Source organism: Martes martes (genome assembly GCF_963455335.1).
Source record: "Martes martes genome assembly, chromosome: 18".
Classification (NCBI taxonomy): Eukaryota; Metazoa; Chordata; class Mammalia; order Carnivora; family Mustelidae; genus Martes; species Martes martes.
The window spans coordinates 29,583,760-29,609,987 of NC_137906.1; the positions used below are offsets into that span (position 1 = coordinate 29,583,760).

The following is a 26,228-nucleotide window of genomic DNA, read 5'->3' on the forward strand; positions in this document are numbered from 1 at the left end:
TAGCACGTGGTGTCCCCAGACCCGCTGTGCTGTGACACGGGGGTCAGGCAGGCCTGGGGCCTGATGAGCAAGTGCAGGAGGAAGGAACCCCCCCCCCCTTTCGGGTTAGACGCCGGAGGGTGGCTCGTTGGCGCCACGCTCACGTCAGGCCGGGGGACTTCAGGGTCACTAGGCTGTAGGGGGCAATGTAGATTTCCATCACGTTTTCAGAGCAAGTCTTTTTTCCGCTAGATAGCACTTTTATCTATATAAAAATCTTTATTTTGCTTTCAAGTGATTGCTTCAAACTTTCGGGTGCAAAGTTTGAGGGAAATCTTCCAAAGGTCCAAAGGATGAATGAAGGGTTTGTAGAGTCAGCAAACACTGCGTGCAGGCTTACCTCTGCGGGGCCGATCTCCCGGCGGCTCCCGTCCACACCTGCTATCTTTACACTGGAAGGAAAGAAAAGGCCCTGCTTCACCTCATTCATGACAGCACTTGGTGTAATTATACTTGCTGTTTTATACATCAGAACAGGACAGTAAGATCATACAGTGCGAGGTCAAGGTACAAAACGTTTCCTTGAACAAAAGGATTATCCTGGATATTAAATTCCCGAAAACAAAACAAACCAACCCCACAACAATCATTTTAAGTGGCACCGAGGCAGCTCAGCCCCACGTGAATTACTCTCCATTATTAGCCTGACATCCTACTCAATCCCCAGCCCCGAGTCAGGAATCCAAACTCATAGCGATTATACGTGGAAAATCTGACAACAGTGTGGTCTCACACGGAATCCTTTTAGATGCTTCACTCTGACAAACCTCCTAGCAACTCTTTCATAATACAGAATCGTCCATCAGATTTGGGCTTTTCCTCTGTATTGTTCATGTGCAACTGTCTATGCCTATGACAAAATCTTCTTCCAGTTTTTTTCCTAAATTCGCCTTAGGGGACAGGCCTGGCCCCAACAAGCCAGGTCTCCGGCTCAGCCCTGGGCTGCAACTCGTGCTGGGAGCCTTTGTCCAGCGGGATCACTGACGCGGCAGCCTTCTGCTGTCACCACACTGCACCCTTGGGGACCCGGGTCCTTGAGAGCCGGGGTGGACCGGGCCTCCCTGGTCTCTGTGAGGAGGGTGGCTCGCTGGGAGGTGCTGCCGCTGTGTCGGCCGAGCTCTGGGCTGTCAGTCCCCGCTGCCATGATGCCACAGGCAGAGGGAGAGAGGACCTGGTTGGAGCCTCTGACAGACAAAGCAGCACCTTGTTCACGAGGCGTAGAAATAGGAAGTCTGCTCCCCCCTCCCCACCCTCCCGCTCAAGCATCAGTGCTCCGATGTCAAGGAGGCCGGAAGAGTCCCTCGGGGCCTGGGCAGTGCCAGTCACAACACCTGGGTTTCCAGCCGTCGGACTTCCTTGACCACGAGATCGATGTTAATAATTGGGTTGAAGTACAGGGCCCAGTAAAATAAACAGTTGCAAACAAACTGAGGAATGAGGGGCCAGAACATGGCCACAAAAAGCCCCTGTGTCGATACTTTCCAAAAATGGTTCCACATCCTCTGAGGCACAGTCCTGCGAAAAGAAGAGAAGCATCTGAGAGGTGGAGCCGTGATGCCGTCTCTAACGATGGCGCCAGGCGGCTCGGGCCCCGGGCCTCCCCCCAGCGCGGAGCCCGGCTGCTGGTGCCGCAGAGGCCTTCCTTCCTGGCCCTGCCGCCCGAGGCGCGCCTCTGCCTGACCAAGCGTCCTCAGCTCCCAGGATGGGGCCTGCGGCTTGTGCCCGGCCCTGGTCTCCACAGCGGGGAAGGACCCCCGCCCCTGCCCCCAGGACAGCCCCCACTGCTTGGGCGCTGGGTCGCACTTGTATGTGTTTAATGTCTGTGTTTTCTCGGTGAGGCTGTAGGCCTGCAGAGTCCAGACTGTCTGTCTTCTTTACCAAAACATCTGCAGCGCCCAGCAGAGAGCTAGGGGCTGGGGGGGCGGGTGGTGTGTGTGTCAATCAACTGTGAGCCTGAATATATCAATAGGAGATTCCTGTCCGGTTTGGGGACTATTTAGAGGGCTGTTACCGACTGACAAGGCCAAGAACTCTGTGGGTCATGGGATGTTTAAGGCTGTAAGGATGCTGGCGTGTGGCTGTGTTACTTCTGCCTGCCCAAAAGCCACCCACCCCCACCCGCTTCTCCTAGAACCACTTTCTGAGCTTTCCTTCTGGTGCCTCCTGCCCCTGTCTCTTCCATGTGGTCTCGGTGGAGCTGGAGCCAGCCCCTGGCTGGGGGGTGAGGGCATGCCGCGGCACCGGTGATGGGTCCGGGAGGGCATGGGCCCCAGGCGGCGCCCGTCAGAGCGAAGGAGCGGGAGCCCCGAGACTGGAAGTGCTGAGGGGAAAGAAGTGTGCTCTCTCCAGCGGGGTTGCTAAGCTGCTCCGATCCGTGCCCAGAGTGACCACGGGCCCCGCGTGGAGAGAGCTGCCTGAGGGTGAACAACAGAGCTGAGAGCAGGGCTGCGAGAGGGAGAGGGTGAGTCCTGACGACAGCGTTTGGGTCTCTGGGTCCAGCCGTGCAGAAAGTCTTGCTGGGGCCTTCCTCTTTTTGGAAAAGCCAATTCGGGCTGGTTTCGATCACAGGCAACCAAGAGTCCCGACTCTGAATGGCTAGCCCAGGGCTCTCATTTCATGCATTAATCCCAAGAAGCGATTACTGTCCTGATCAGTGGCAGAATTGCAACTCAGGACCGCGAATTCCTCACCAGATCTCTTTATGCTCTACACTGTGCCCTTTCCATAAAGTACCCTCTTCCTCTTACGTATTCCTTACTATGACCCTTCATGCACACCCCCACCCCCAGAAGTACATGGTGTGTTATTACATGGGGAGAAGATACATGGAGACACTCTTGAATAGTGAGCACCACGAAAACTACCCCACTCCCGAACATGAGGACCGTTTCCTAATCGCTGCTTTAAGCAGTGTTTCTAAACTAGGGCCCAAGAAGGGTTTCACATTCACCTACTACTTCAAAGAGGACCTTCCACCACTTGCTAAAAGTCTTTCTCAGTGCCCGCTGTTCCAGCCGTCTCCAACGTAAAAACACACTTACTTCAGTTCACTTCTTGACCAGATCCTCCAAAAGGAGAATAATTCCAGAACCGAGAGTAACATGGCATTGACGATGAGAAACCGTGACGTCCAGTAATGGACCTCCAGCCAGTCCCAAGCAAATTCGGCAATCAGCTGGTACGGAAGGAAGGAGTACTTGACAAGGAATTCTCTCCACTGTTTCCATGTGGGCTCTCTGAGATCCTTTAAAATAACATAAAAATAAGCATAAGTGGACACAAAAAAATTGTGAGGATTGACTTTTATGGAAAACTTTACATTTATGAAAACACCCACATACCCAACAACATAACAGGAAATTTCCAACCATTAGCTTACCTTATAATAACTAATCTTACACTGCATAAATGTTACCAAAGAAGCTGAAGAGAGATGCTTTACATGTATGGAATGGGGGGAAACCCAGAAGTAAAAAATCTAAGCATGAGTTATAAATAACGAGGTTGCAATGAATTGAAATTAGGACAGTTTTTAAAGTTCTTCCTCGCTGCATGGGTAACTCAGACAATTTTCTAAATCTGACATCTTAGCTGCATTGGAATGATAACAGATCGTGGGAAAATTAAACATACACTTGAAAAAGTAATTTTGGGGAAAATAAAAAGCCCTAACTACAGAAATTAGCAAATAATTAACCAGAGCATTTAAACAACTCACGGAGGCATCCAGAAGGCTTACAGAAACTACATATTGCAAGAAGAAAGTGAGTCTGCTGAGTGGGCAGGGGTTGCTGGGGCTTGTTAGAATGGAACAGTAAGGAGGTCTCTGGCTCGCAGCGCAGCGAGGACAGGTAACAGCAGGAAATGGGGTAATGAGATAAACACTATGCATAGTGGCTTATCAGCAGGCTTTAAACAACACCCAAGGCTCAAGTCAGTCAGGGAGATGCTTGACAAGTATTTTAAAAAGGGTCTTTGGAGATTTAGGAGTCCTGTTTTAATATTTATGGGTCTGGATCACATATGACAATTCCTATAACCATGTGACTTTTGATTTCAACAGATCAGAGGGACTGCTCCAAGGGCAGCAATGCGAAGGACATCACCTGAAATGACCAACCAGATACACAGAAATCACTGAGTGGGATCCACCCGCAATTCTGGAGGACTCCGTGGATCAAACTGAAGACACGACAGCCAAGGTGGGCAACCATCCCTGTCAGGGGCCTGTGGTTGGCTGCTGTGCCAACTCCCATCACCGAGGTGGATGAGGCTTACTTTCCTGAGGCCACTGGGATGGATGCTTACCCTGCCCTGTGGGAGGATAAACCATCATCCTTTGGGGATCCTCTTAACAGACAGGTGACCAAGCTGGAGGGTCCGCAGATCTCACCCTCGGGCAATCCAGACCTAGGCTATCTTCTTTTAGAACAAAAGCAATGCTTCTGTTCCCCCCTAAATATTTCAGGTCCAGAGGGTAGCCCCTCTTGCTGTGTGTAATGCAGGAAATAAAACCAGCTTCTGGAAGTGGGGAGGGTCTGCTTTATGTTCTCTGACAGGGTTTCTCCTTGCAAAGGAAAAATGAAGGCTGGGTGCTGTTGGCTCTTCCGTGACAGCTACAGTCCCGTCTCTAATTCCAGACCACACTGAGGGGCGGCAGAATAATTCCATTCAAGGCGCTCCGCAGACCTACCAGAAGCCTGGTGATGATGTCCTCCCCGGAACTGTCTTCTTGCAGCGGGCAGATGGTATGGATGAAGGGTAGGAAGGTGTCCGTGTAGTCAAACAGATAGAGGTACAGCAGACCGAGTCTCGGGGAGCTCTTGAGGGCATACAGCAGGAACAGGGACCTGCCTGGGTTCACAGCCTGCAGAGGACAAGGTGGGCACAGGGCCCTTTTACAACAGAGGCGGCCAGCTCCCCACCTGTGCTCCTTCCACAGTCTCATGCCCTTTGCCATCAGCCTTTCTTGTGTGGTTTTCACAAACAATGAATGAATGGATGGATGGATGGATGGCAAGCAGAGTCCAAGTATCAATATGTTGGGCTACATTTAATAAACACCCAGTCTTTCTCCATGGGGAGCTGAGATGCATACTCCTAGGCACTGCCAGTAAAATCCAACCTTTCTGGAAAACAATTTTGTAAACTGGATCAAAGAGCCTTAAAAATGTTTACTTTAGAGGCACCTGGGTGGCTCAGTCGGTTAAGCATCTGACTCTTGGTTTCAGCTCCGGTCCCGATCTCAGGGTTGTGAGATCGAGCTCCTGCACTGGGCTTCACGCTCAGTGGGGAGTCTGCCTGTGATTCTTCCTCTCTCTCCCTCTGCCCCCTGCCCCCACCGTGTGCTTTCTCTCTCTCAATAAAAAAACAAACAAACAAACAAAAAAAAAACACTAAGAAATGAGAGAATCACAGTATCACTGTTTTGCAAGTAAAGAATCAATGATCATGGTGGTGGCCACCGTCAGAAAGAAACAATCTATCATGAGCCTCTTGATGGAAGAAGATGCCACCACATAGGAAGCAGTCTTGTCAAATACCTAAACCAATGCAAGCTTCCAGATTTAACTACTGGATTATGGGATATGCAGGAGACAGCAGAACCTGTCAGGTGACACCACAGAGAGACAATCAGCCAAATTCAAGATGTGGGGAAACTACAGCCAAAACTATCTGGTTTCATCAACAAATAAGTGCAGGGTAACGAAAAGAGGGAGGGAGAATCCATACGCTACAAGAGACTTGAGAGACACGATAACCAAATGTAGACCTTGTTTCGAACAAATGGCCAGAAGAAAAAAATATGCAGTACATTTAAATACTGACAAGTTATCTGGAATCAGGGAATTTAGTTTTGTTTTTAAAATTTAAAAAAAGATTATATTTATTTATTTGGGAGGCAGAGTGAGAGAGAGCATGAGTTGGGGAGGTGGGGGGGGAGAGGAAGGGGAGAGGGAAAAGCAAACTCCCTGCTGAACTCGGGGGCCCCAGACATGGGACTTGATCCAGGACCCTGGGATCATGACCTGAGCATCAAGACAGATGCTTAAGTGACTGAGCCACCCAGATGTCCCCAGTTTTGTTTCTAAAAGAGTCTTTACTTTTTAGAGATTCGCAATGAAATATTTACCTATGAAAAACAAGATATCTTAGATTTTCCAAAGTCAGGGGAGGGAGTAGGTCGGGGGATCACGGAAATAAACATGACTGTAAGTTGCTGTAGCTGGTAAGGGCACTTGGCAGTTCTGTACTGTCATCCTACTTACGTATGTTTGAAGTTTTCTATAGTAAATATCACTGCAGCCTAACGTAGGTGAGAAATAGACATGGGAGTTATTCATCATTCAAAAATGTTTCCCAGCCTGTTTTTTTTTTTTTATTATCCCCTTTTAAGGAGACTTTTAAAAACATTTTTTTTTCATAATCCTGCCTCCCCATGAAATGTGAATACCACAGATAAACTATACACCTGTTTATGCACTGTGGTCTGTTGGAGGGGGCCACAAATCACAAACTATTTAAGACTTTTTTAATTCCTCACACCCCCCACCAACCAATTGCCTTGGGGCCAGTACTGTTCTTGTCGAGCATTCAAGATCTAAAGGAGAAATGGTCCCAAAAATAAAGTCAAGAGTATGGTCAGCCACATCACGGTTCGTACGAGAGAGAGAGATGAGCAGATGACCTATTTGTGGGTCTGGGGTCAGTGTGAGTGCTGAACCAGTGTGCATGCTTGGCTACTTCCTATCAGAAAGGAAGGAAAAGCCACCGCCCTGTAAGGGGGTTATGATGAGAGCACTTCAACGGGGAGCTGTTTCTCCCATGTCTAATGAGAACAGGAATTGCACCCGGACACTAGGGCTGGAAGAATCTTACCACATTGGAGAATTGTCAAATGGCCAAACCCGGGGGTGGAGGGTGTGCTGGCAGCCTTGAAGATCTGAAGGAGCCAACTGATAAGACTCTGCCTGGGTCCAGGATTGCTTTCCCATTTGCTCAGGTTAATTTTAAGATTACTTTTATGTATTTTAAATAAAGGGTCAGCATTGACACAAAAAACAAACCTTCTACCTCTATGCCCATTCTTCAAAAATTCTGAAACGAGTTTTTTTTTTAGTTTTAAAATACTATGTGTGCATAGTCAACACAATGTTTTCCAAATGGCACAGAAATGTATTGACAAATAAAATTCTCCCTTCTGTCCAAGTCTCAATCCCTAGAGTGAAAACATTAACAGTTTGTGTATCCTTCCACAAATATTCTCTGCATAGGCAAACATAAAGATACATACAAATGTGCCTATTTGCCAACGTGCTTTTCTGTATTTGCTGTTAACAGTGTGACTTGGGCTCTGTTCCTTACTGGGACACCCAGAGTCCCCACCTCCAACTTTCTTCAGTAATGGCTGCATGTACGGCTGTGCCCTCCTCACTTAACCTGTCCTCACTTAACCAGCTTTGCTGGTTTTCCATGTGCTGCTATTACCAACGATGCTGCGGTAAGGGTCTCCTTGAATGATGTTTGGGGTCTCAGAGCAGTTCTCACTGTGACTCTATGAAGTCACTTACCGAGGAGGAGACGGGCACATGGGGCCCAGGTGCCTGCTGCTGGCCCACAGCCAGCGTGCCCTGGAGGAGCCCAGGGAGGAGCATGGCCACCCTGCCCTTGACCCCCCCCCCCCCCGACCAGGCTGCCTGTGCCCTAAGCGCAAAGAAGTGACGCCACAGGTCACAAGGTGGGTGCGGTTTAAATTTTAAGTTATTGATAAACTCCTCTCCACAGAGACCGCACCAGATTTAGGATGCACAGAACACACGAGTGTCTCTTTCCTTTGATTATGATGCTCTTATCCCTGACAAGACCAGACAGGTGAAAACGACGCCATCTGCTTATTTCAGTCTGGACTTCTTTAATTATGAGTGAGCATTCTTTCCTGTGGACTTACGGGTAATTATTTTTCTCCATGCTGCCTTTTTTAGGCTCTAAGTCTATTTTATAATAAAACGTGTTAGTTTTACGGTCCAGTATTTGCTGAAATCCTCTCTGTGGTGTAGGCATGGTGAAGAATGGTTTACCTGCAGCTCATACAGCTGGAGATGTGTACTGCCTGGGAGCCAGCAAGCCCGTTCCTCAGTATGGAACATCAAGCATAAGAACGTCCAAAGAATTTCCAGAGCAGCACTGTTTCTAATAGCGAACATGGAAAGAATCCCAGGTTCACTGACAGGACAAGGCCTCAACTAGTATATGCTTGAAAGAGAAAGTGAGTGAACTGGGGCCAGAGAGGTAAAAGCTATTTGCAGAAGGACACACTCAGTTCATGGCCCTTCCGTGAAGGTGCGGGACCCGTGAAACAATGCTCCTTGTGCCCGCATACGCACCCCCTGACACAGGTAGGGGAACGTGCCCAGTAAGGACCCCCAGCTCAGTGGCAAGAGGGTGGGGAGCTGGGGGGTTGAGGGGTGGCTGTGATGTTTTCCTAAGCAGTAGGCATGCAGATGAGAAAGAGGCTATTCTCTGTACTTTTCTTGATTAAAAAAAAATTAAGAGTTCACCTTATATTCCCAGAGATTTTGAGGGGGCTTCACACCTAGGGCTTTGACACGCTCCAGTTCCAGGAGGATGGCTCTTCTGTGGCTGCTGTTTTCTATGGTATATGGCGCCCTTGAAAATTCTTCCTCTGTCAGGGTTAAAAGCAACCTGTCGGGGAGGGGGAGCAGCAGGGCGAGATTGCTTTTGAGATTATGTGCTGGAGGCAAACTCATAGTCAGTCTTGCATCCTATCAGCACAAATGCTTTAGCCTTGAGTAAGCTAAGACACTTAGTACAGGACACAACAGTAGTAACAGCAAACCACTGAATGCTTAGTGACTCTGAAACCACCTGCACGAGTCATCACTGATCCATTTAACAATTCTGCCCAGTAGGTGGCATGATGGCTGTTTTGTGGCTGAAAAAATGGCTTGGAAGAATACAGTGGCTTAGCCAAGGCACAGCCTGGTCTCTTTTGCACCTCATCTCTGATCCCTCCCCCCTCGCCCGATATGTAGGCTGACCTCTCACATACTGCCCTGGTTTTCAAAATGTGTATCTATGGAAAAAAAATTGGAAAGAAATTCAATAAAATGTTCTGATTTTAAGAGTAGCTGTTTGGGGGCAGTGATTTAAGACAAATGATGGTAGCTCCCTCGTCTGATCCCTTTCATCGGAAAACACGACTCCACCTCAACAATCACTCATCGTTAACCACACCCGTAACCAGAGCCCCACAGGTACACAAGTGGAGGGATGGAGGCTGGTGTCCTTTCGTGGGGAATTTGGAAACATTTATCAAAGTTGGAAAGGTTTATGTGCTTTGATCCAGAAATTCCAGTTCTAGGAATCTATCTTCTGGAAGGAAGGCAATGACACAAAGATGTATTAAGTACGTAGGGAAAAAATTTTTTTTTAACCACAATTGGGGAGAGGCACTAATTCTTACAAAAAACAGATGATTCAAGTGGGAGCATTTGGTTTTCCCAACGGAGTGTCAAGTGCTGAAAGCCCAGTTTCAGAGGCCAGTGAGTAGACGGCTGCCCAGGACAAGCGGATTGTGGCCCCTCTTAGCACTTCGTGGTGAGCTAAGTACTATCCCTATACAGTCCCTCTGGGAAAGGAAAGACTCCAATAAAGATGGACAGTGCTCTGGAAGGGGATGAGGGCGAGGGGATACCCTGATGGGCAGAGGCAGGCCTCCCCACAGGCTGTCAATTGGATGTGGGAGTTCCCTGTATCAGAGCATTTCCTACAACATTGCTTGGAATTGCCTGGAATGGGAAAAAGGAAACAACCCAGATCTGTTCTGGTAGAGATCAGTTAAATAGACTCCGGTATATACACACACATGCATATATACATACACATATATAAACACAGGTCTACTTGGTATAATCATATTTTCAGTTTAGACAAATAAATAACATACCTTTATGTGTACCTCTCTATATAAATGGAAAAAAAATCTGGGAAGATGTCCAGAAAGATGACAATGGTGGCTTTCCCCAAGGAGTAGAATTCTGAGGCTATTTCACTTCTGATACCCTCTAGTTCTACATTCTTACTTTTAAGTAACTAGTAAATACCTGCTTCTTTTATAATCAAAAAGCAACAAACAAAATATCATAAAATAAAATGGCTTAGCTGCTCTGGAAAAACAATTTGGCAGCTCCTCAGAAAGTTAAACAGAAGGGGTTACTTCATGACCCAGCAATCCCACTCCGAGAGAGTCCCGAAAGGGCAGGTCTACACAAAAGCCTGTATGCCAAGGATCAAAGCGGCACTGCTCGTGACAGCCCCCAAACGGAGCCAACCCAGGGTCCAGCCGTGGAAGGATGGACACATAAAATGTGGGTAAGGTGCAAACCGGAATACCACTCAGCCATAAAAATGCACGACGCATGGACACCTGCAACAACTTGGATGAACCCTTGAAAATATTCTGCGAGGTGAAAAAGCCAGAACCAAAAGGTCATGAATATTGTCTGGTTCCATTTATACGAAATAGTCTAAACAGGCAAATTCGTTAAGACAGCAAGGAGAACAGTGGTCGCCGGGGAGGGAGGGGGGCGTTATGAGGACTGCTGGCAAGAGGAAGACCTTTCTTTTTGGGGCGATGAAATGTTCTAAAACTAGATTGGGGTGATGGCTGCAGCCATCCGTGCAGGTACTGAATACCACGAGTTGCATACTTTAAATAGGTGAATTTTATGGTCTGCGGATTACATCTCAATAAAGCAGCTTAAAAAAAATGTCAGAATATCTTGCTTCTCACCTTCCATTTACTCTTTCCGCTAAAAACCTTTCTCTGTAGAGAGAGGCCCACGGGCCCAGCTGCTCCAGCCAGAGGACAACTTCTTCTGCTGTCCACTTGGCCACAGCCTTGTGGACCAGGAGGTCGTGCTCAGATTCCCTGCTGCTCCAGTGGTACACGAGCAGGACCACCTGGAGAAGAGGGAGGGACCGTAACACACAGAAAGGTCAGGGAGGACGGCTTCTCCATCTCAGTGTGGGGCAGGGGAGGGAAGGGGCTGAGCACGAAGGGAATGATGCCACGCCAGTATGAGGAAGCAAAGAGAGCCGGGGAGCAGAGCTCTCGGGGGTGGGGGGCAGCTCTCACTGCTGGGGGTGAGGACATGAGGGAACAGAACTCAGCACTGTACCCTTGACCCCGACATCTTAGCTGAGATAATGGACTTATCATGTGCCTTTTTTGCTGGAAAATGTGTAACTTTTAAATTGTAGCATGGAACTGAAAAGAAGATTGTCTCTCCATGGGATGTTAGTAAAGTGCCGTGCTTGAGCCTGGACCATCAACGTAGACATGGTCTCGAATCCCAGCTCTAACACCTTCCTGCATTGGTCTCCTCACCTCTAAAATGGGAACAACAGGGGCACCTGGCTGGCTCAGTCAGCAGAGCAGGTGACTCTTGCTCTCGGGGTCGTGACTTCAAGCCCCATGCTGGGCATGGAGCTTATGTGAAAAATAACGATCATAGTAATAAAAAGAAATAAACAGATAAAATGAGATTAATAACGGTGGCTACTGCAGAGGTTATAAAGAGCATGAAATGGAACAAAGCTAACAATAACTGAGCTCTGAATGTGACGGGGACTACTTGTGGACGTAGTAGTCCCGAAGAATCACGTGACCCAGCAGATCTCAATGCATGCACTGAATCATCGCACGAGGTACGCCATCGATTTCAATGGGACTGACTTCAGTGGAAACGGGGAGGGGAGGAGGTGGGGGGGGGGCGGAGAAACACACTGATAAACTTACTGCCACACCAGTTAAAGCAGTGAGCACCCCGGAGAAGAATCCCCCGCCTCTCTGTGGATTCGCTCGGCCTGTGTTCAGAGCTAAAGGAACTTGATCGTGCCCGTACTTCTGAAAGGCTGCAAGACTCTGGACTATGTCATTATTCTGGTGAATGTCTTCATGTCGCTTTTTAATGGCATCAGGAAATAATTTTTCAATGGCATCCCTATGGAGAATAGTAAAAAAAAAAAAAAAGTCACAAGACAGTTGTTTGTCCAAATCTTATAATATTTAGAGGCTAAAATCAAACTAACAGCCGATATTTGATAATATACAAGCACTTTAGAAGAGTGGATAAGAAGGCTGGTAACAGCAAAAACTAAGAAACAACTTACATGTCCATGGTTAGAGAAATAGTCAAATAAAATGTGGTCTATTCACAGAATGGAATGCTACATGGTTTTAAAAGTGAATTTACTGGGTATCACTTGTATTCAGATGGATAAGTTTAAGACATACATATTGTTGAATGAAAACAGTAAACTGTAGAACCATCACTGATGTGAGGAAATGTTTGCATTTCCTACTGGCACACATATGTATAAAAATATTTTAAAAAATCTGAAGGATATCATAACTAAGTCATAACTGAAATGACTCTGGGGAAAAAGGAAGGAAGGATGGCAAAATGGGGAAGGAGAGGTCCAAGGGGTCTTTATTTAACTTTATCAGTAATAACTCTAATTTATTTTTAAAAATAATATAAACACTTGAAGGTATCTATGTATTGCTTATGTTATTAAAAATTAATTCATAAAAAAGAAAACACGTGGAGTTGAGTACTAAGAGGAAGACCATTAAGTCCTACTATACAGCTCCCCGTTTTTAATTACACATAATCGGAGAATCTTCCTACAGTTTAAGATCAACCTTCAGGTAAACCAGGCTGACAGGTGAGAGCAAAGTATTTGTAAATGGATCTCCAATGAAAAAGAGAATGTTAGGTTAATGCTTTCAAGGAACGTTCTGGTACTCTGTTGGTAGCAAGAAGGCAAGAGAAGCAGAGCAAGGATTTTAGCCTCAAAGACCTCACAGGCACATTATAAATATTATGGGCAGAAGCAGAAAAGAACCTACCATCTGAAAGGTTTTGCCATTTGTTTACAAGACTATGCATGAGAAGCTACCTCTACTGATATGAAAACTGGAACAGAGTTTAGTCAAAGATGAAGAAAATTAGCATCACATTGATTTGTACAGAATTGTGCAGTTACACCACTTTCTCTGTTAGACCTAGGGTGTCCTTGGTGGAAACAAGTCAATAAAAAGTGTTACATGACAAAGGATTATAAGCAGTGGTCTGATACCCAGAATTATTTTTTCCCCTTTATGATAAACAGTAACAGGTCATGGTCCCCTGTGAGGAAGGGAGTTCTGGATCTGCGGTCCTTGAGCCCCCTGACTCACATCGTTCTAGATCTAGAACGACCACAGCAGGGAGGGGGGCAGCTCTGCGCGTCTGGCCCCCTCAAACATGGCCGCTCCCATGAAGAGAAAGCACACTGTGCAAGTGGATGGGCCACTGATATGGACTGAGCATTACCTGAGGAGAATATTGACTTTGGGGAAACCTTCCCATTTTTCTCTGCATTCCGGACACTCTGTTTTCTTTGAAGAGGCCCACCATAAAGCTAGGCAGTGCCGGCAGAAGCTATGCCCACAGTTCAAGGTGGTGGGGTTAACCAGGATGTCGTAGCAGCAGTGGCAAGAAAATTCACTAACGGAAATCTGAGGGCTGGTGCTCTGGAGAGAGTCACCCTTCTCGTGGGTGATTGTGTTCAGATCGCTGGGCGGAGGCTCCTCCATCGCTTAGCAAATTCTGAGATCCACAGGCACAGAAAACTTCAGACTTAGAAAAATGTTGCAGAGCATCATTAAATCTAGAAAAAAAAAAGACAACAACAGAACTAGGACAACTAGTTTAGCAGGTGTTTGAGATTACTGCCATTCTATTAAAGCCAATTAAAAAAAATTTTTTTTAAATTTATTTATTTGACAGAGAGAGAGAAAGAGATCACAAGTAGGCAGAGAGAGGGAAGCAGGCTCCCCACTGAGCAGAGAGCCTGATGCAGGGCTCCATCCCAGGACCTTGAGATCATGACCTGAGCCAAAGGCAGAGGCTTTAACCCACTGAGCCACCCAGGTGCCCCTGTCTGACTTTTGTTCTTACAATGAAAACAAATCCTTGCAAAGTTTTATTATTGATTATTGATTTATTATTGATTATTCATACTGTCCCTGGCATTACAACAGCGGAGGTGCTGGCGGGTAAGGGTTTCTCCACCTGGCTATCGTGAAGACAAAGGAAGTCAATCACCCACAGTGGTCGCGCAGAGAGGGCTCTTTCCACTTTCTGGGGTGCAGTGGTTAGGAAACTGGCTCCAGGGCTGCACTGCCTTGTGCTCTCTGCCATTCACTAGCTGCGGGGACTGGACTTCTTGGAGATTCAGCTTCCTCGTGGTTAAGTGGGGGTGGTGACAGCATTTAGCCCCACGGAGAAGGTTTAAGAATTAAACATGAAAATGCAAGTGAAGTGCCTCGTCCAGAGTCTGGCATGTGGTAAGTAAACCATGTAAAGTAGCAATTCACCTGCTTATCAAATACAGCCATGAGAACTGTATCGCCTTTTACTTATTTTATTTATTTATTTTTATTTTTATGATTTTTTAAAAGATTTTATTTATTTGACAGAGAGAGAAATCACGGGGTGCCTGGGTGGCTCAGTGGGTTAAAGCCTCTGCCTTCGGTTCAGGTCATGATCCCAGGGTCCTGGGATTGAGCCCCACATCGGTTGCTCTGCTCTGCAGGGAGCCTGCTTCCCCCTCTCTCTCTGCCTGCCTCTCTGCCTAATTGTGATCTCTGTCTGTCAAGCAAATAAATAAAATCTAAAAAAAAAAAAGAGAGAGAGAAATCACAAGTAGGCAGAGAGGCAAGCAGAGGCAGAAAGATGGGGAAGCAGGCTCCCCGCTGAGCAGAGAGCCTGACGCGGGGCTCGATCCCAGGACCCTGAGATCATGACATGAGCTGAAACCCAGAGCTGGATGCCCAAGTGATTAAGTTAACCAGGGGCTGGAACTGTATCACATTTTACAGAATGATGCATAATACTTACACAGAGCACTAGATTTTAAGCAAATCTGGGGGCACCTGGGTAGTTCAGTCAGTGGAGCGACTGACTCTTGGTTTCGCTCAGGTCGTGAACTCAGGTCCTGAGACTGAACCCAGTGACAGCTGGTGCTCAGGGTAGAGTCCGCTTCGGATCTTTTCCCTTTCAACTCAAAGAATAAACACAACTGAATTTAAAACTCAGTGTTAAAGTGGAACAGAGATTCCTCATCAGTATTAAAAAGATAATTAGGTAAAGATAAAGTTAGAAGATTAAATATAACATATAAAATTTTAAAATATGGTAATTAAACTAATATGCTATTCACAATAATAAGTAACAGCAAAGAGGGGAACAACCTTCTGTAGAGGCCCAAACTTTTTTTGGGGGGCGCCTGGCTGGCTCAGTTGGTGTAGCATGTGACTCTCGATCTCAGGGTTGTAAATTTGAGCCTCATGCTGAATGAAGAGGTTACTTAAAAATAAAATCTTTAAAAAAACCCAAAACTGTTCTTTTTGTAAGAATTCAAATAAATGTTCTTAATGACAAATTAAATAATTTCTGATAATCAATCATATTTATTATTTGTATTTTGAGGAACATTAACAAGATACCTAAGTGCTTTCCTTTGGGCAGTCTCTTCAAATTGTCTTAAGGAAGTGGGAAATCTTACACAGTTTTTTAGAAAAAGGAATCATTGTGATAAAGTAGTTCCTTTATCTGGCTAATGCTGATTAAACAACTGCCATGAGAACATTATCCCAGGAAATAATAATTGATCCACTGCTATTTATTTATTTGCTTATTATTATTATTATTATTATTTAAAGATTTTACTTATTTGAGAGAAAGAGATTGAGTGCATGAGTAGGGGTGGGGAGTGGCAGAGGGAGAGGGACAAGCAGACCCCCCCGCCCCAAGCAAGGAGCCTGACATGGCGCTCGATCTCATGTGCCTGAGATCATGACCTGAGCCAAAGGTAGATGCTTAACCAACAGAGCCACCCAGGCCCCCCAAACCACTGCTCTTTATTGAGTCTCTCCTATGAGCTGGGCATTGGGTAGGCCCTTTATGTACATTTAGAATCTCATCTGGATTCAGGGTCAGAGGAAAGATCCTAAGGCTCCCAGTGAGGACTGAGCAGGAGGTCAGAAAAGAGCCTGACTTGGGCACTGCTGTCAGAGTCTCCATGGGGAGCAGCGAGTGACCCAGAGCTACAGGTCTGATTCCGGGTCTTATGTGCCTAGTTAATGACAGGTGGGCCAACAGGAACACATAAAGGTTTCTGGGGCAATGAGATCAGCAAAGCTGTGCTTAAGGATGATAAATCCCCTGAGGAAGGAGGGCCCGACTAGGATAACTTAGAAGTAAAATGTTTATCACTTCTGGGACGAAGGTGACAAAAAATGAAAACAGCAAAGGAATGACAGGTGATAAAGGATCAATGCAGCTGACAGATGTTTAGAAAATAATTTATGGGGCACCTGGATGGCTCAGTGGGGTAAGCCTCTGCCTTTGGCTCAGGTCATGATCTCAGGGTCCTGGGATGGAGCCCCGCATCGGGCTCTCTGCTCGGTGGGGAGCCTGCTTCCCCCTCTCTCTACCTATTTGTGATCTTTCTGTCAAATAAATTTAAAAAAGTAAAATCTTTAAGAAAAAAAGAAAATAATTTATGGGCTCTGATGACTAGAGAGAAAGAATGATCAAAGATGCTGCCTATGTGTCAGAGCTAGGGAAGAAAGGTACTTGTGATAGAAATGGGTCACCATGAGCTCATGGGGCCAATCTTAGAAAGAAGTGGAATTTCAGAAAACTTAAGTTTGAGGTGATGATAAGACTTGCAAGTAGAATTGTCTAGTAAGCAGCTGGAGACACAAAACTGTAGCTGGGAGTTAAGAATGAGGCCAAGCGTATGCATTTCAGAGTAATTTGCAGAGAAATGACAGTATGTATTGAAATTCATTTCTTACCAATTAGCCTTTTATTTATTCGTTTTTTAAAAAAAGATTTTATTTATTTATTTCACAAAGAAAGACACAGTGAGAGAGGGAACAGAAGCAGGGGGAGTGGGAGAGGGAGAAGCAGGCTTCCTGCTGAGCAGGGCGCCCTATGCAGGGCTCGATCCCAGGATCCTGGGACCATGACCTAAGCCAAAGGCAGATGCTTAATGACTGAGCCACCCAGGCGCCCCTCTTTTATTTATTTTTTAGAAGATATTATTTGTTTATCTAAGAGAGAGAGAGAGTGAGTGCCCATGAATGGGGGGTATAGGCAGAAGGAGAGGGAGAAGCAGGCTCTCTGCTGAGCAGGGAGCCCGATGCGGGACTCAATCCCAGGACTCTGGGTCATGACCTGAGCCAAAGGCAGATGCTTAACTGACTGAACCACCCAGGCGCCCCAAGACCCAAATTTTTATTCAGAAACCACAGCTCTTCAGAATGACTCAGCCCCAGAGGTTTGCTGTGCTCTTCAATTCTGTGGTATTCAACCTGTCATTTTAAACTTGTCTCTGTTTGCAGTTTCGCAGACTTTTCCAAACTCAGGCGTTCTTTCCCCTTAGTTTTGAACTAGGAAATTAACACCTGTCATTTCACGTGACGCTTAAACACAAACCAAAGTGTATCCCCGGGAACAGGGCACAGGGGGTGGACAGTGGAATGAATCTCCTCCCCCAGTCATCTCTGGAGCCTCAAAGACAGGGAGAGAAGACAGTAGGCGACAGGGACATTCTAATGCTTACTTGTGAAGGAACTTAGAAAGAGCCAGCAAAACCCAAGGCGCCTGGGTGGCTCAGTTGTTAAAGGTCTGCCTTCGGCACAGGTTATGATCCTGGGGTCTTGGGATCAAGCCCTGCATCAGGCTTCCTGCTCAACAGGGAGTCTGCTTCTCCCTCTCCCACTCCCCCTGCTTGTGTTCCCTCTCTCGCTTTCTCTCTCAAATAAATAAATAAAATGTTAAAAGAGAAAAGAAAAAAGAGCCAGCAAAACCCTCTAACAGCGCCTGCTGTGGGCCGAGTTTACAGAGAACATCCCCAAACACCTCAAGAACACTGGTTTTCTCAAAGAGGCCTTTAATCATGGTCATGGCAGGAGGCTGTGTTGCCCCACAGCTTGGGACTTTAGTGTCTGAGCTACATTTTATCACTTAAGAGGTACTTCTTCCTCTCAAAGTGCTGCTTTCCCTCATGGAAATAACCTAAAAGCAGATAGACAGAAATAGCAAAAGATCAAGTGACTTTGGTTAAAATGTATACTCTTTCTCTGTTAGCTTTCACATTTTGAATTGAGGGCAAACTAACGCTGAAACTAGATTATTCCTATAGTGATTACTGTGATTCCATGGTAAGCAGAGACTGTGCAGTTCCTAGTTTGTTAAAGACAATCTTAAGACCAAGTTAGTGGTCATTTCAGCTTTTCAAAATATGACTTAAAAATACACTTTAGATGCCATTGTGTGGTTTGCTTTCTCTCGTGAGAAATAAACTTTCAGAGCTGGTAAGATAAGGACCATCTTTTACCTTCTAGTTTTAAAAGGCCAATGGGTGAGGGGCGCCTGGGTGGCTCAGTCGGTTAAGCGTCTGCCTTCGGCTCAGGTCAGGATCTCGGAGTCGGTCATGTGCTCTCTCTCTCTCTCTCTCTGTCTCTCGATCAATTAAATAAATAAAATTAAAAAAAAATTCTGGGTCTTGAACTGATGGCTGCAGAGGCACATCAAGAGGTGTGTATGTGCTCTCAAATTACATGCCAAGATGTATTTGCGCACAGGAGCGTGTAACATGGGCACTTGCCTGAAGGAAATCTATAGTTTTTATTAGGTTCTCAAAGAGGATCAAAAAAATCCAAAGAAAGTAAAAAACTACTGTTTAACCACCAGCATACAGAAGTGTTTCTGTTTTTTTCATTTTAAAAGATTTTATTTCTTTGTGTGAGAGAGAGAGAGAGCACGTGCACACCCATGCGGCGGGGAAGGAAGAGAGGGGTAGAGACAGGGAAAGGGAGAGAATCCCAAGCAGACTCCCTGCTGAGGGTGAAGCCCCAGGCAGGGCTCCATCTCATGACCCTGAGCCGAAACCAGCAGTCAGAGGTTTAACCGACTGAGCCACCCAGGAACCCCAGGATAAAGACTTTTTAAATGTTCTACAGCCCTCTGCTTCCTAGAGTGGTTCTAACGAAGCCAGGTGAGCCTTCCCAAGGTAAGGCGGTATCACTGCCACGAGCTTCCACCCCGTGTCCTGGAACCCTCTCCACACGGGCAGCCACCACTCCCCTCTGGTGACATCTGGCCTTTGGACAGGCTTTCACATGGTGCTGCTCCTTCTCCCTCACCGTCTTTTTCCTTCCTGCTCCTCTCTCCCTTCTCTTGAATTTAGTACCAGCGTTCAAAAAAAAAAAAAAAATTCTGATTTCACATAAAAATCCAGACTCCTGGCTTCTGCTGAAAAACGTCAGAAGACCTGGCAAGACCGGGATGTCATACGGAGTGACAAGACTCAGCCTGAGCTGAGTAACTCGGTAGCTGCACCCTTCAGATAGGGCATGTCTGCTCAGGTTTGCTAGTCCTCACCCACCTGTTTTCCTCACTTCTGTTTACTTCCTGACCTAAGGCATATTTGTGTGAATTATCTGTGATTTCATGACCTCTTCCGTAGTTGATGCCTTCAGAGTCTGTGGACGAGCACATGAGGTTTCTAGGTTAACTAGTCTTCGGCTAGCAAGGTTAAGGAGTTCTATCAGCAAACAGCTTCCCTGTCTCTTGATTTGCAGGCAGGTTGTTTATCATCATTGCTGAGAAAGTGCCTCTGAGGTCTTCCATAACCTTTTCTAAATTACTGCTTCTATTCTGTTTTACAATCAGAGGCTAGATATCCCTGTTCAATAGATTCCACAGGCGAAAGGCTCTGGATAAATCTGAGGGCAAGTCTAAAAATTCTAAGTTGGCTTTATTCTCATCATACCCTCAGAGACCAAGGTCAAAATGAATGCAGTGAGAGCTTGTGGGCTCTTCTGTGTATCAAATATTTAGTACAGGCCTTTAAGACACCTGCTTTAATATTTTGGGGGTATTTACTTCCTGGTGCTAAGAAACAGCGTAATTTCCTTTTTCTCATAAGAGCTAACGTTTGGGGGCATCTGGGTGGCTCAGTGGGTTAAGCCTCTGCCTTTGGCTCAGGTCATGATCTCAGGATCCTGGGATCGAGTCCCACATCGGGCTCTCTGCGCAGCAGGGAGCCGCTTCCCCCTCTCTCTCTGCCTGCCTCTCTGCCTACTTGTGATCTCTCTGTCAAATAAATAAGTAAAATCTTAAAAAAAAAAAAAAAGAGCTAATGTTTATTTGCACCATTTAACAAAACACTTTGGTTTTAAAATCAGAAGACAGGTTCTGAGTCGCAGCTTCACTATTTATGAGCCATGGGATTGTGGGAAAATTAGTCATTCTCTCTAAGTCTCCCGTTAGCATACATAAGGAATGGGGTCACCACCGCTGACCTCACAAAGCTGTCCTAAGCATTAAGGAGACGTACAGAAGCAGTAGTAACGCAGGAAATGTTTGGTAAATGTGGTCTTGTAACTGTCCCTCAGAATAATGTGTTACTTAAAATATAACTTACAAGAAATCATATTAGCCATCAAGCATGTTTAGATATGGCCTTAAGAAAAACATGTACTGGCAACAGGCCTCTGCAGGAGAGTAGGATATGCGTCCTTGAAGCCGAGCAGCTGGGGATGCCCTGCCAGCTAAGGACGGGACATTTTCCCGTTATCTCCCCTTCTCCGGAGAGCACCTGTGGCTAATTAGATGAGCCCTTTGAAGGTGCTTGCTCAATTATAAATTTTATACTGCTTGACCAGACCTATTCTGCTTTTCTTCTTGCTTATCTATGACTTATAATCAATGTATAACTCCTATTCCTTCTTGTTTATCTACAAAGCATATGATTAATGTATGGCCTTCCTCTGCTCCTTTGCTGATTACTGTCTATATCTAATAAATATGGGACTGAGGAGTTGTTCAGGGCGACAGTCTTTTCTACTGTCGTCCCCTGCTCCCTTTCTCTTGCAGCTGATTTGTTTGTGCCTCATGCTTCTCCCGTGCACGTCAGGAAGTGGCATGGTCTCTTCTTCCCCATCCAGGTGTGTGACACTTCTCAAACCGTGTAGGTGAGGAGGAATCTCAAAGGTTGTCCCCAGGCTCATGCCATATAATCGACAACTTGTTCTGACATCTCACCAATGGAACTTTTAAAAAAAATTTTATTTATTTATTTGACAGAGACAGATCACAAGTAGGCAGAGAGGGAGACAGAGAGGGAAGCAGGCTCCCCGCTGAGCAGAGAGCCTGATGCGGGACTCGATCCCAGGACCCTGATATCATGACCTGAGCCACCCAGGCGTGCTCACCAATGGAACTTTTAAAACACTTGCAAAGCTATTACTTCCTGAGGAAAATACCATATCTAAAATTTCAGTGTCAAGAAATGGCAGAAAGTTTTGGAAAACATGAGTATGTAAAATATGACATGAACAAACTGTATAGTTGACCTTTTCTAAAATGTCCATGGGCTTGGTCTGTTGGCACAACTGATAGGAAACAATGATGACAGTCTGCTGACTTGGGCAATTGCAAGATCTCTATCACTGTAACCTTTTCCATGTTTCCCCAAAGAAATACCTAACTGACATGCTATAGTTATCTGAAAAATCAATGAAGGAAGAAAAAGGGCTGGGATATAAACAATCTCCCAATTATTCTGAGTGATTAAAGAACCTGCAAGGAACTTGGCTATTGCTCCCACGGAGGGGCAACTGTTTGATTTGCTCAAGTACTCATCTGTGGCTTCATCTAGAGGGCTACTCTCTGGAAGGAGCTGACATTACTGGTGTCACCTACTGGATTCCTTAGTCACCCAACAGCAATTAATACCATAATTTGCATTGGATTTATCAAAAAAGAAGCCATTAATTCTGAGTTTAAGTGGAGAATTTTTTCCCTTAGCTTATATAGATTTCATGTTAATGACTGTTAACTCCTTAAAAGTTATAATCTTCAGGGACGCCTGGGTGGCTCAGTCAGTTAAGCCACTTGCCTTCGGCTCAGGTCATGATCCCAGGGTCCTAGGATTGAGTCCCACATTGGGCTCCTTGCTCAGCAGGGAGGCTGCTTCTCTGCCTCTACCTGCATTTGCGCGTGCTCGCGCTCTCTCTCTCTCTCTCTGACAAATAAATAAATAAATAAAATCTTTAAAAAGTTGTAATCTTCAAACTGCTTTGTTCCGTGGTAGATAATTACCTCTTTATTCAACAAAATGTTCTAACGATAGTACATACCTAATGTTTTAGAAACAATCTTTTGGAGGGCTAATTTAATGGAATTCTGGCCTGAAAATAGGATCTCAATAATTTCTTAGCAAAGACGTCTCACTGCAAGAATACAAACATTCTGGCTTCATCTGGGCCTTTACTTAGGCTATTTATTTCTTTCCATTACATGTTATGTGGCAACAAAGAATAATGACAACTGCTAATATTTACCGAGTCCCTATAACGTGAAAGGTAATCCTATGAAATAATTATTACTCTCATCTCCATTTTACAGATGAGAAAATGGAGGCCTCATTAGCATAGGGCAGAACCAGGTGCTGAATCATGGTCTGAGTTAAAGCCTGACCTCATAACACCACATTATTCCAACAAAGTAGTCAGTAATGGTTAATGGTTCAAAGGACTAATTTGCTCCTTTATGCTGCTGCTATGAAGCTGAGAAGTCCAAACTGAGGGAAATAAACTAGGATATGACAGCACTGCATTTTGGAACATCAACTCCAGCTTATGGCTGTTAGGGTGAGCTTGAGGTTCCATGAGATAAATAAGCAGGAACAGTCACAACAGAAATAGGGTGAGAGGGGTCCTGGCTTGTTCAGTCAGAAGAGCATGCGACTCCAGATCCCAGGATCATGAGTTCCAGCCCCATGCTGGGTGCAGAGATCACTTAAGTAAATAAACAAACTTAAAAAAAAGAAAGAAAGAAACAGGTGTGCTTCTGGGGACACCACTATAAACACTGGCAGAATACTACAGACATTTTAAACGCAAAGAGAGTGACTGCACACATCTAGTGACTATGAAATAAAAAGAAATGTGTCCAAATGTAAGCAAGGCCAGGGGCAGAAATGGTAAAAAGAGAATATTATGTGCATTTCTTGTAGGTGGCAGAAACTGGCGTTCATTAATACAAGAGAAGCATTTCTGGGCTCTTACCATACCAACTCTCTGTCCAGAAGATTTTCTTTTTGGAAGGAGTCAGAAATTACTAGGGGAAAGGTAGCTAGCTAGCTCACAGGAGGTTGACTTGCTGCCTGGACTCGGAGGCCGCATGATTTACTGCTTCTGAGAGGTGCTGGGCAAGAGAACATACTGACAGGTGTCCTGGCTCTCCATGAGTCGCTTTTGTTTCTGTTATGTGGCATATGCTCAATGACCTGTCCTGTGTTAAATGCCACAGAAGTCCAATAACGTGATTAAAAAAAAAACAACACTGGTTAGTGAGCATACTTCAGTTATCAGTTTGAGTAGTCTTTCCCTCTCCCATCAAATCTTGAGCTCGAGATCATGTATCAACCTACAGAATTCTCTCAACATTCCTGAGGTAGCTGGCACAAAGACAGGTTCTGGATATTTTAGATGGAAATCAAATCAAATGTATCTGACTCCTATGGTAGTAATTTCTTTAGAACTTCTGAAAAAAAAAAAACCCCGGAAGTTTGGTGAACCTGAATAAGGATATCCAAGAACATATATTTTAAACAAGTTCCTTAGGAGAGTCTTATGCACAAACAGAAGTTGGGGACAAGAGAGCTGTTACATACTAATAAATAAATGCATATACCTAAATATACACTTCAGACACGGTATGGGTAAGGTGTGAGCAAAATAAAGTTTAAATAACACTTCCAATCTCATTTCCTCTTCTCTCCAATCTCTCCTCTGACCAGTGCCCGAATCAAAACTCAAGCTCATAGTTCTAAGCTTATCATTTAAGAATCTTTATGTCCTGCCAACAAACCAATGCGACTTTTTAATGACTTTTTTTTTCCTTAAAGCAGGCTCCATGCCCATGGTGGGGCTTGAACTCTTGACCCTGAGATTAAGAGTCCCATGGTCTGTGGACTGAGCCAGCCAGGAGCCCAAACACAACTTTTTAATAAGAGCACAAAGACTGGAGCCAGAATGACTGGTTTTAAATCCCAGCTCCACAAATTCACAGTGTGACCTCCAGCAAGTCACTTAATCTCTGTGGCTTAATTTCCTCATCTGTTAAATGGAGATATTAATACCACATTACTGAAAGGGGTGCTGATAGGATTAAAAGGACATATGCATGGCACTCAGAATAGTGCCCAGCACAAAAGTGCAACATAAATGTTAGCTATTACTATTATGATAACTATCTCCCACTACTCATCTGGTCACAGATGACACTTTGGTCCCATCTCTTAATTCCTGCTCCTTGGGCATTTTCCCGTATCACACACTGTTCGGGTCATCTGTAATGCAGCTCCACACCATCACTGGGTGGAAGGTGTTCAAATGACAAGATCCAAATCCCTTGGCACTTGAAAGTCTTTAATGAGTAACTCTCCTCACACTCAAATCAATCCTTTCTGCCTCTGTACATTAACATAACTTTCGTGTGTGTGTTTCTTCACCTCCCAGACTGTAATTTCCACGGAGAGGCTTGTATACTTAAAAAGGTATGCTCTTAGGCATAGAGAGATGTGGGTTCCAAATGGTTCACATTTATCTTCCTGAGCCTCTTAATTCCCATTCGTAAGTTCAAGATACCAGTATCTGCTCTGAAGGAGGTTTAAATGACAAACTCTGTTCATAGGTACTCAAAGAGTCTACTGAATAGAAGACTTACTAATAGTTGCACATACTGAGCGCCAGCTACGTTACTAATGTCAGCGCCGAGCACTAGAGCACAGTTTTCCCCACATGTTTACGGAGACAGGCAGCGAAACGCAGAACACACACATCAAACACCCAGACTGGCTGTTTACAAAACAGCCCTCACAAGAACAAACCAAACAACCTAACTCCGCACGTGCATTCTGCGCCGGCTCTGGGATGTGCCCCGGGAAGAGAGTAAAGCTTCTTCCTATTGGCCTTTCCGAGGATGACATAAAGACCACCCTCCAAAGGACCGACCAATGGGCTTTAGCGGGGAGGACCCAACGGCGACAGCTGAGGGCATGACAGCGTCTGGGCTCTTTTTCCCCGCCACCAAAGTTGGGGGGGCAGCCGCCCTGGGTACTGACAGGGCCGCCTCCTGCCCCACCAAAGATCCTCAGTTAGACACAACCTAAGTCTCATGTACCCCTTTTAATTTTTTTTCTTTTAAAGAAAACTCCCTTTTGCACAAGTTTCCATTAGGAGCCGTGAGCTCGGAATCACAAGAGCTAGGTTCTAGCTTAACCCCAGTGCGACTTTTGGTGTTTCACTTTCCCTTTTGTGCGCGTCTGTTACCCTATTTTATAACGGGAGCAATCGCTTCGCTGTGGGGCAGGAACTGCCTCGCCCATCAGACCCGAAGTTCAGTCTGTCAGGATCCTGATCAATTCCGGATGCGCGTCCGGAGGCTGCGGCAGGGGCTCCTGCGGGTTGGGCGTCCCTAAGTCCCCCCTCCTCCACGGTGTATGGAAGCCGACGCTCCCTCCCTCGCGCCCCGGGGGGGGGTGCTGGAGTCGCCGGCTCTGACCCTGACCCCCGAGAGGACGCAGGCGAGACCCGGCGACCAGCCATGCCGACGTGGTGCTCTCGTGAAGAGACTGGGGGAGTTGGCCACCCGGGGGTCCGCGCCTCGTGGCCGGGACCGCGGGTGCCCCGGACCAGGGCCCGGGTGAGGAGCCCAGCGCACCTCCTCTGACCCGTCTCCCATAGCCGTCTTCCACACGCAGCCCCGAAATCGAGCCCGGGCCTCCCCCATTCCCTCCCCCGCCACGCTGGGGCTTACCACTCGGCTGCTTCCCGGCCCACCTGGCCGCCCACCACCTCCCGGACCCCCGCGGAAGCAGAGGAGACGGCGGTCGCTTCACTTCCGGAAGTAGCCGAGGACTGACCGCGGAGAAGCGAGCCCCCGGCCTGCGACCATAGAGGAGAAACAGCACTCTTCCAACCCTCTCAACCCCGCGACCTCCCCGCTGCCTAGAGCGGCCACGCCCGGGCC

At 46.1% G+C, this 26,228-nt stretch overlaps 1 protein-coding gene across 2 annotated transcripts; it reads right to left on the bottom strand.

Moving 5' to 3' along the window:
- Window positions 1-464: 464 nt before the first annotated feature.
- Window positions 465-26,228, bottom strand: BFAR (bifunctional apoptosis regulator). 2 transcript variants are annotated; one of them, XM_080830950.1, is made up of 8 exons: window positions 26,016-26,228; window positions 13,443-13,779; window positions 11,861-12,065; window positions 10,853-11,022; window positions 8,598-8,742; window positions 4,733-4,906; window positions 3,081-3,283; window positions 465-1,554 (listed from the first exon to the last, which is right to left on the bottom strand). In XM_080830950.1, the coding sequence occupies exons 2-8, from the start codon at window positions 13,703-13,705 to the stop codon at window positions 1,362-1,364; spliced, it is 1,353 nt and encodes a 450-aa protein (XP_080687076.1). In that variant the 5' UTR covers window positions 13,706-13,779; window positions 26,016-26,228; the 3' UTR covers window positions 465-1,361. The 2 variants fall into 2 exon arrangements, with proteins under 2 accessions (XP_080687076.1, XP_080687077.1); XM_080830951.1 differs by lacking the exon at window positions 26,016-26,228 and adding an exon at window positions 18,523-18,616.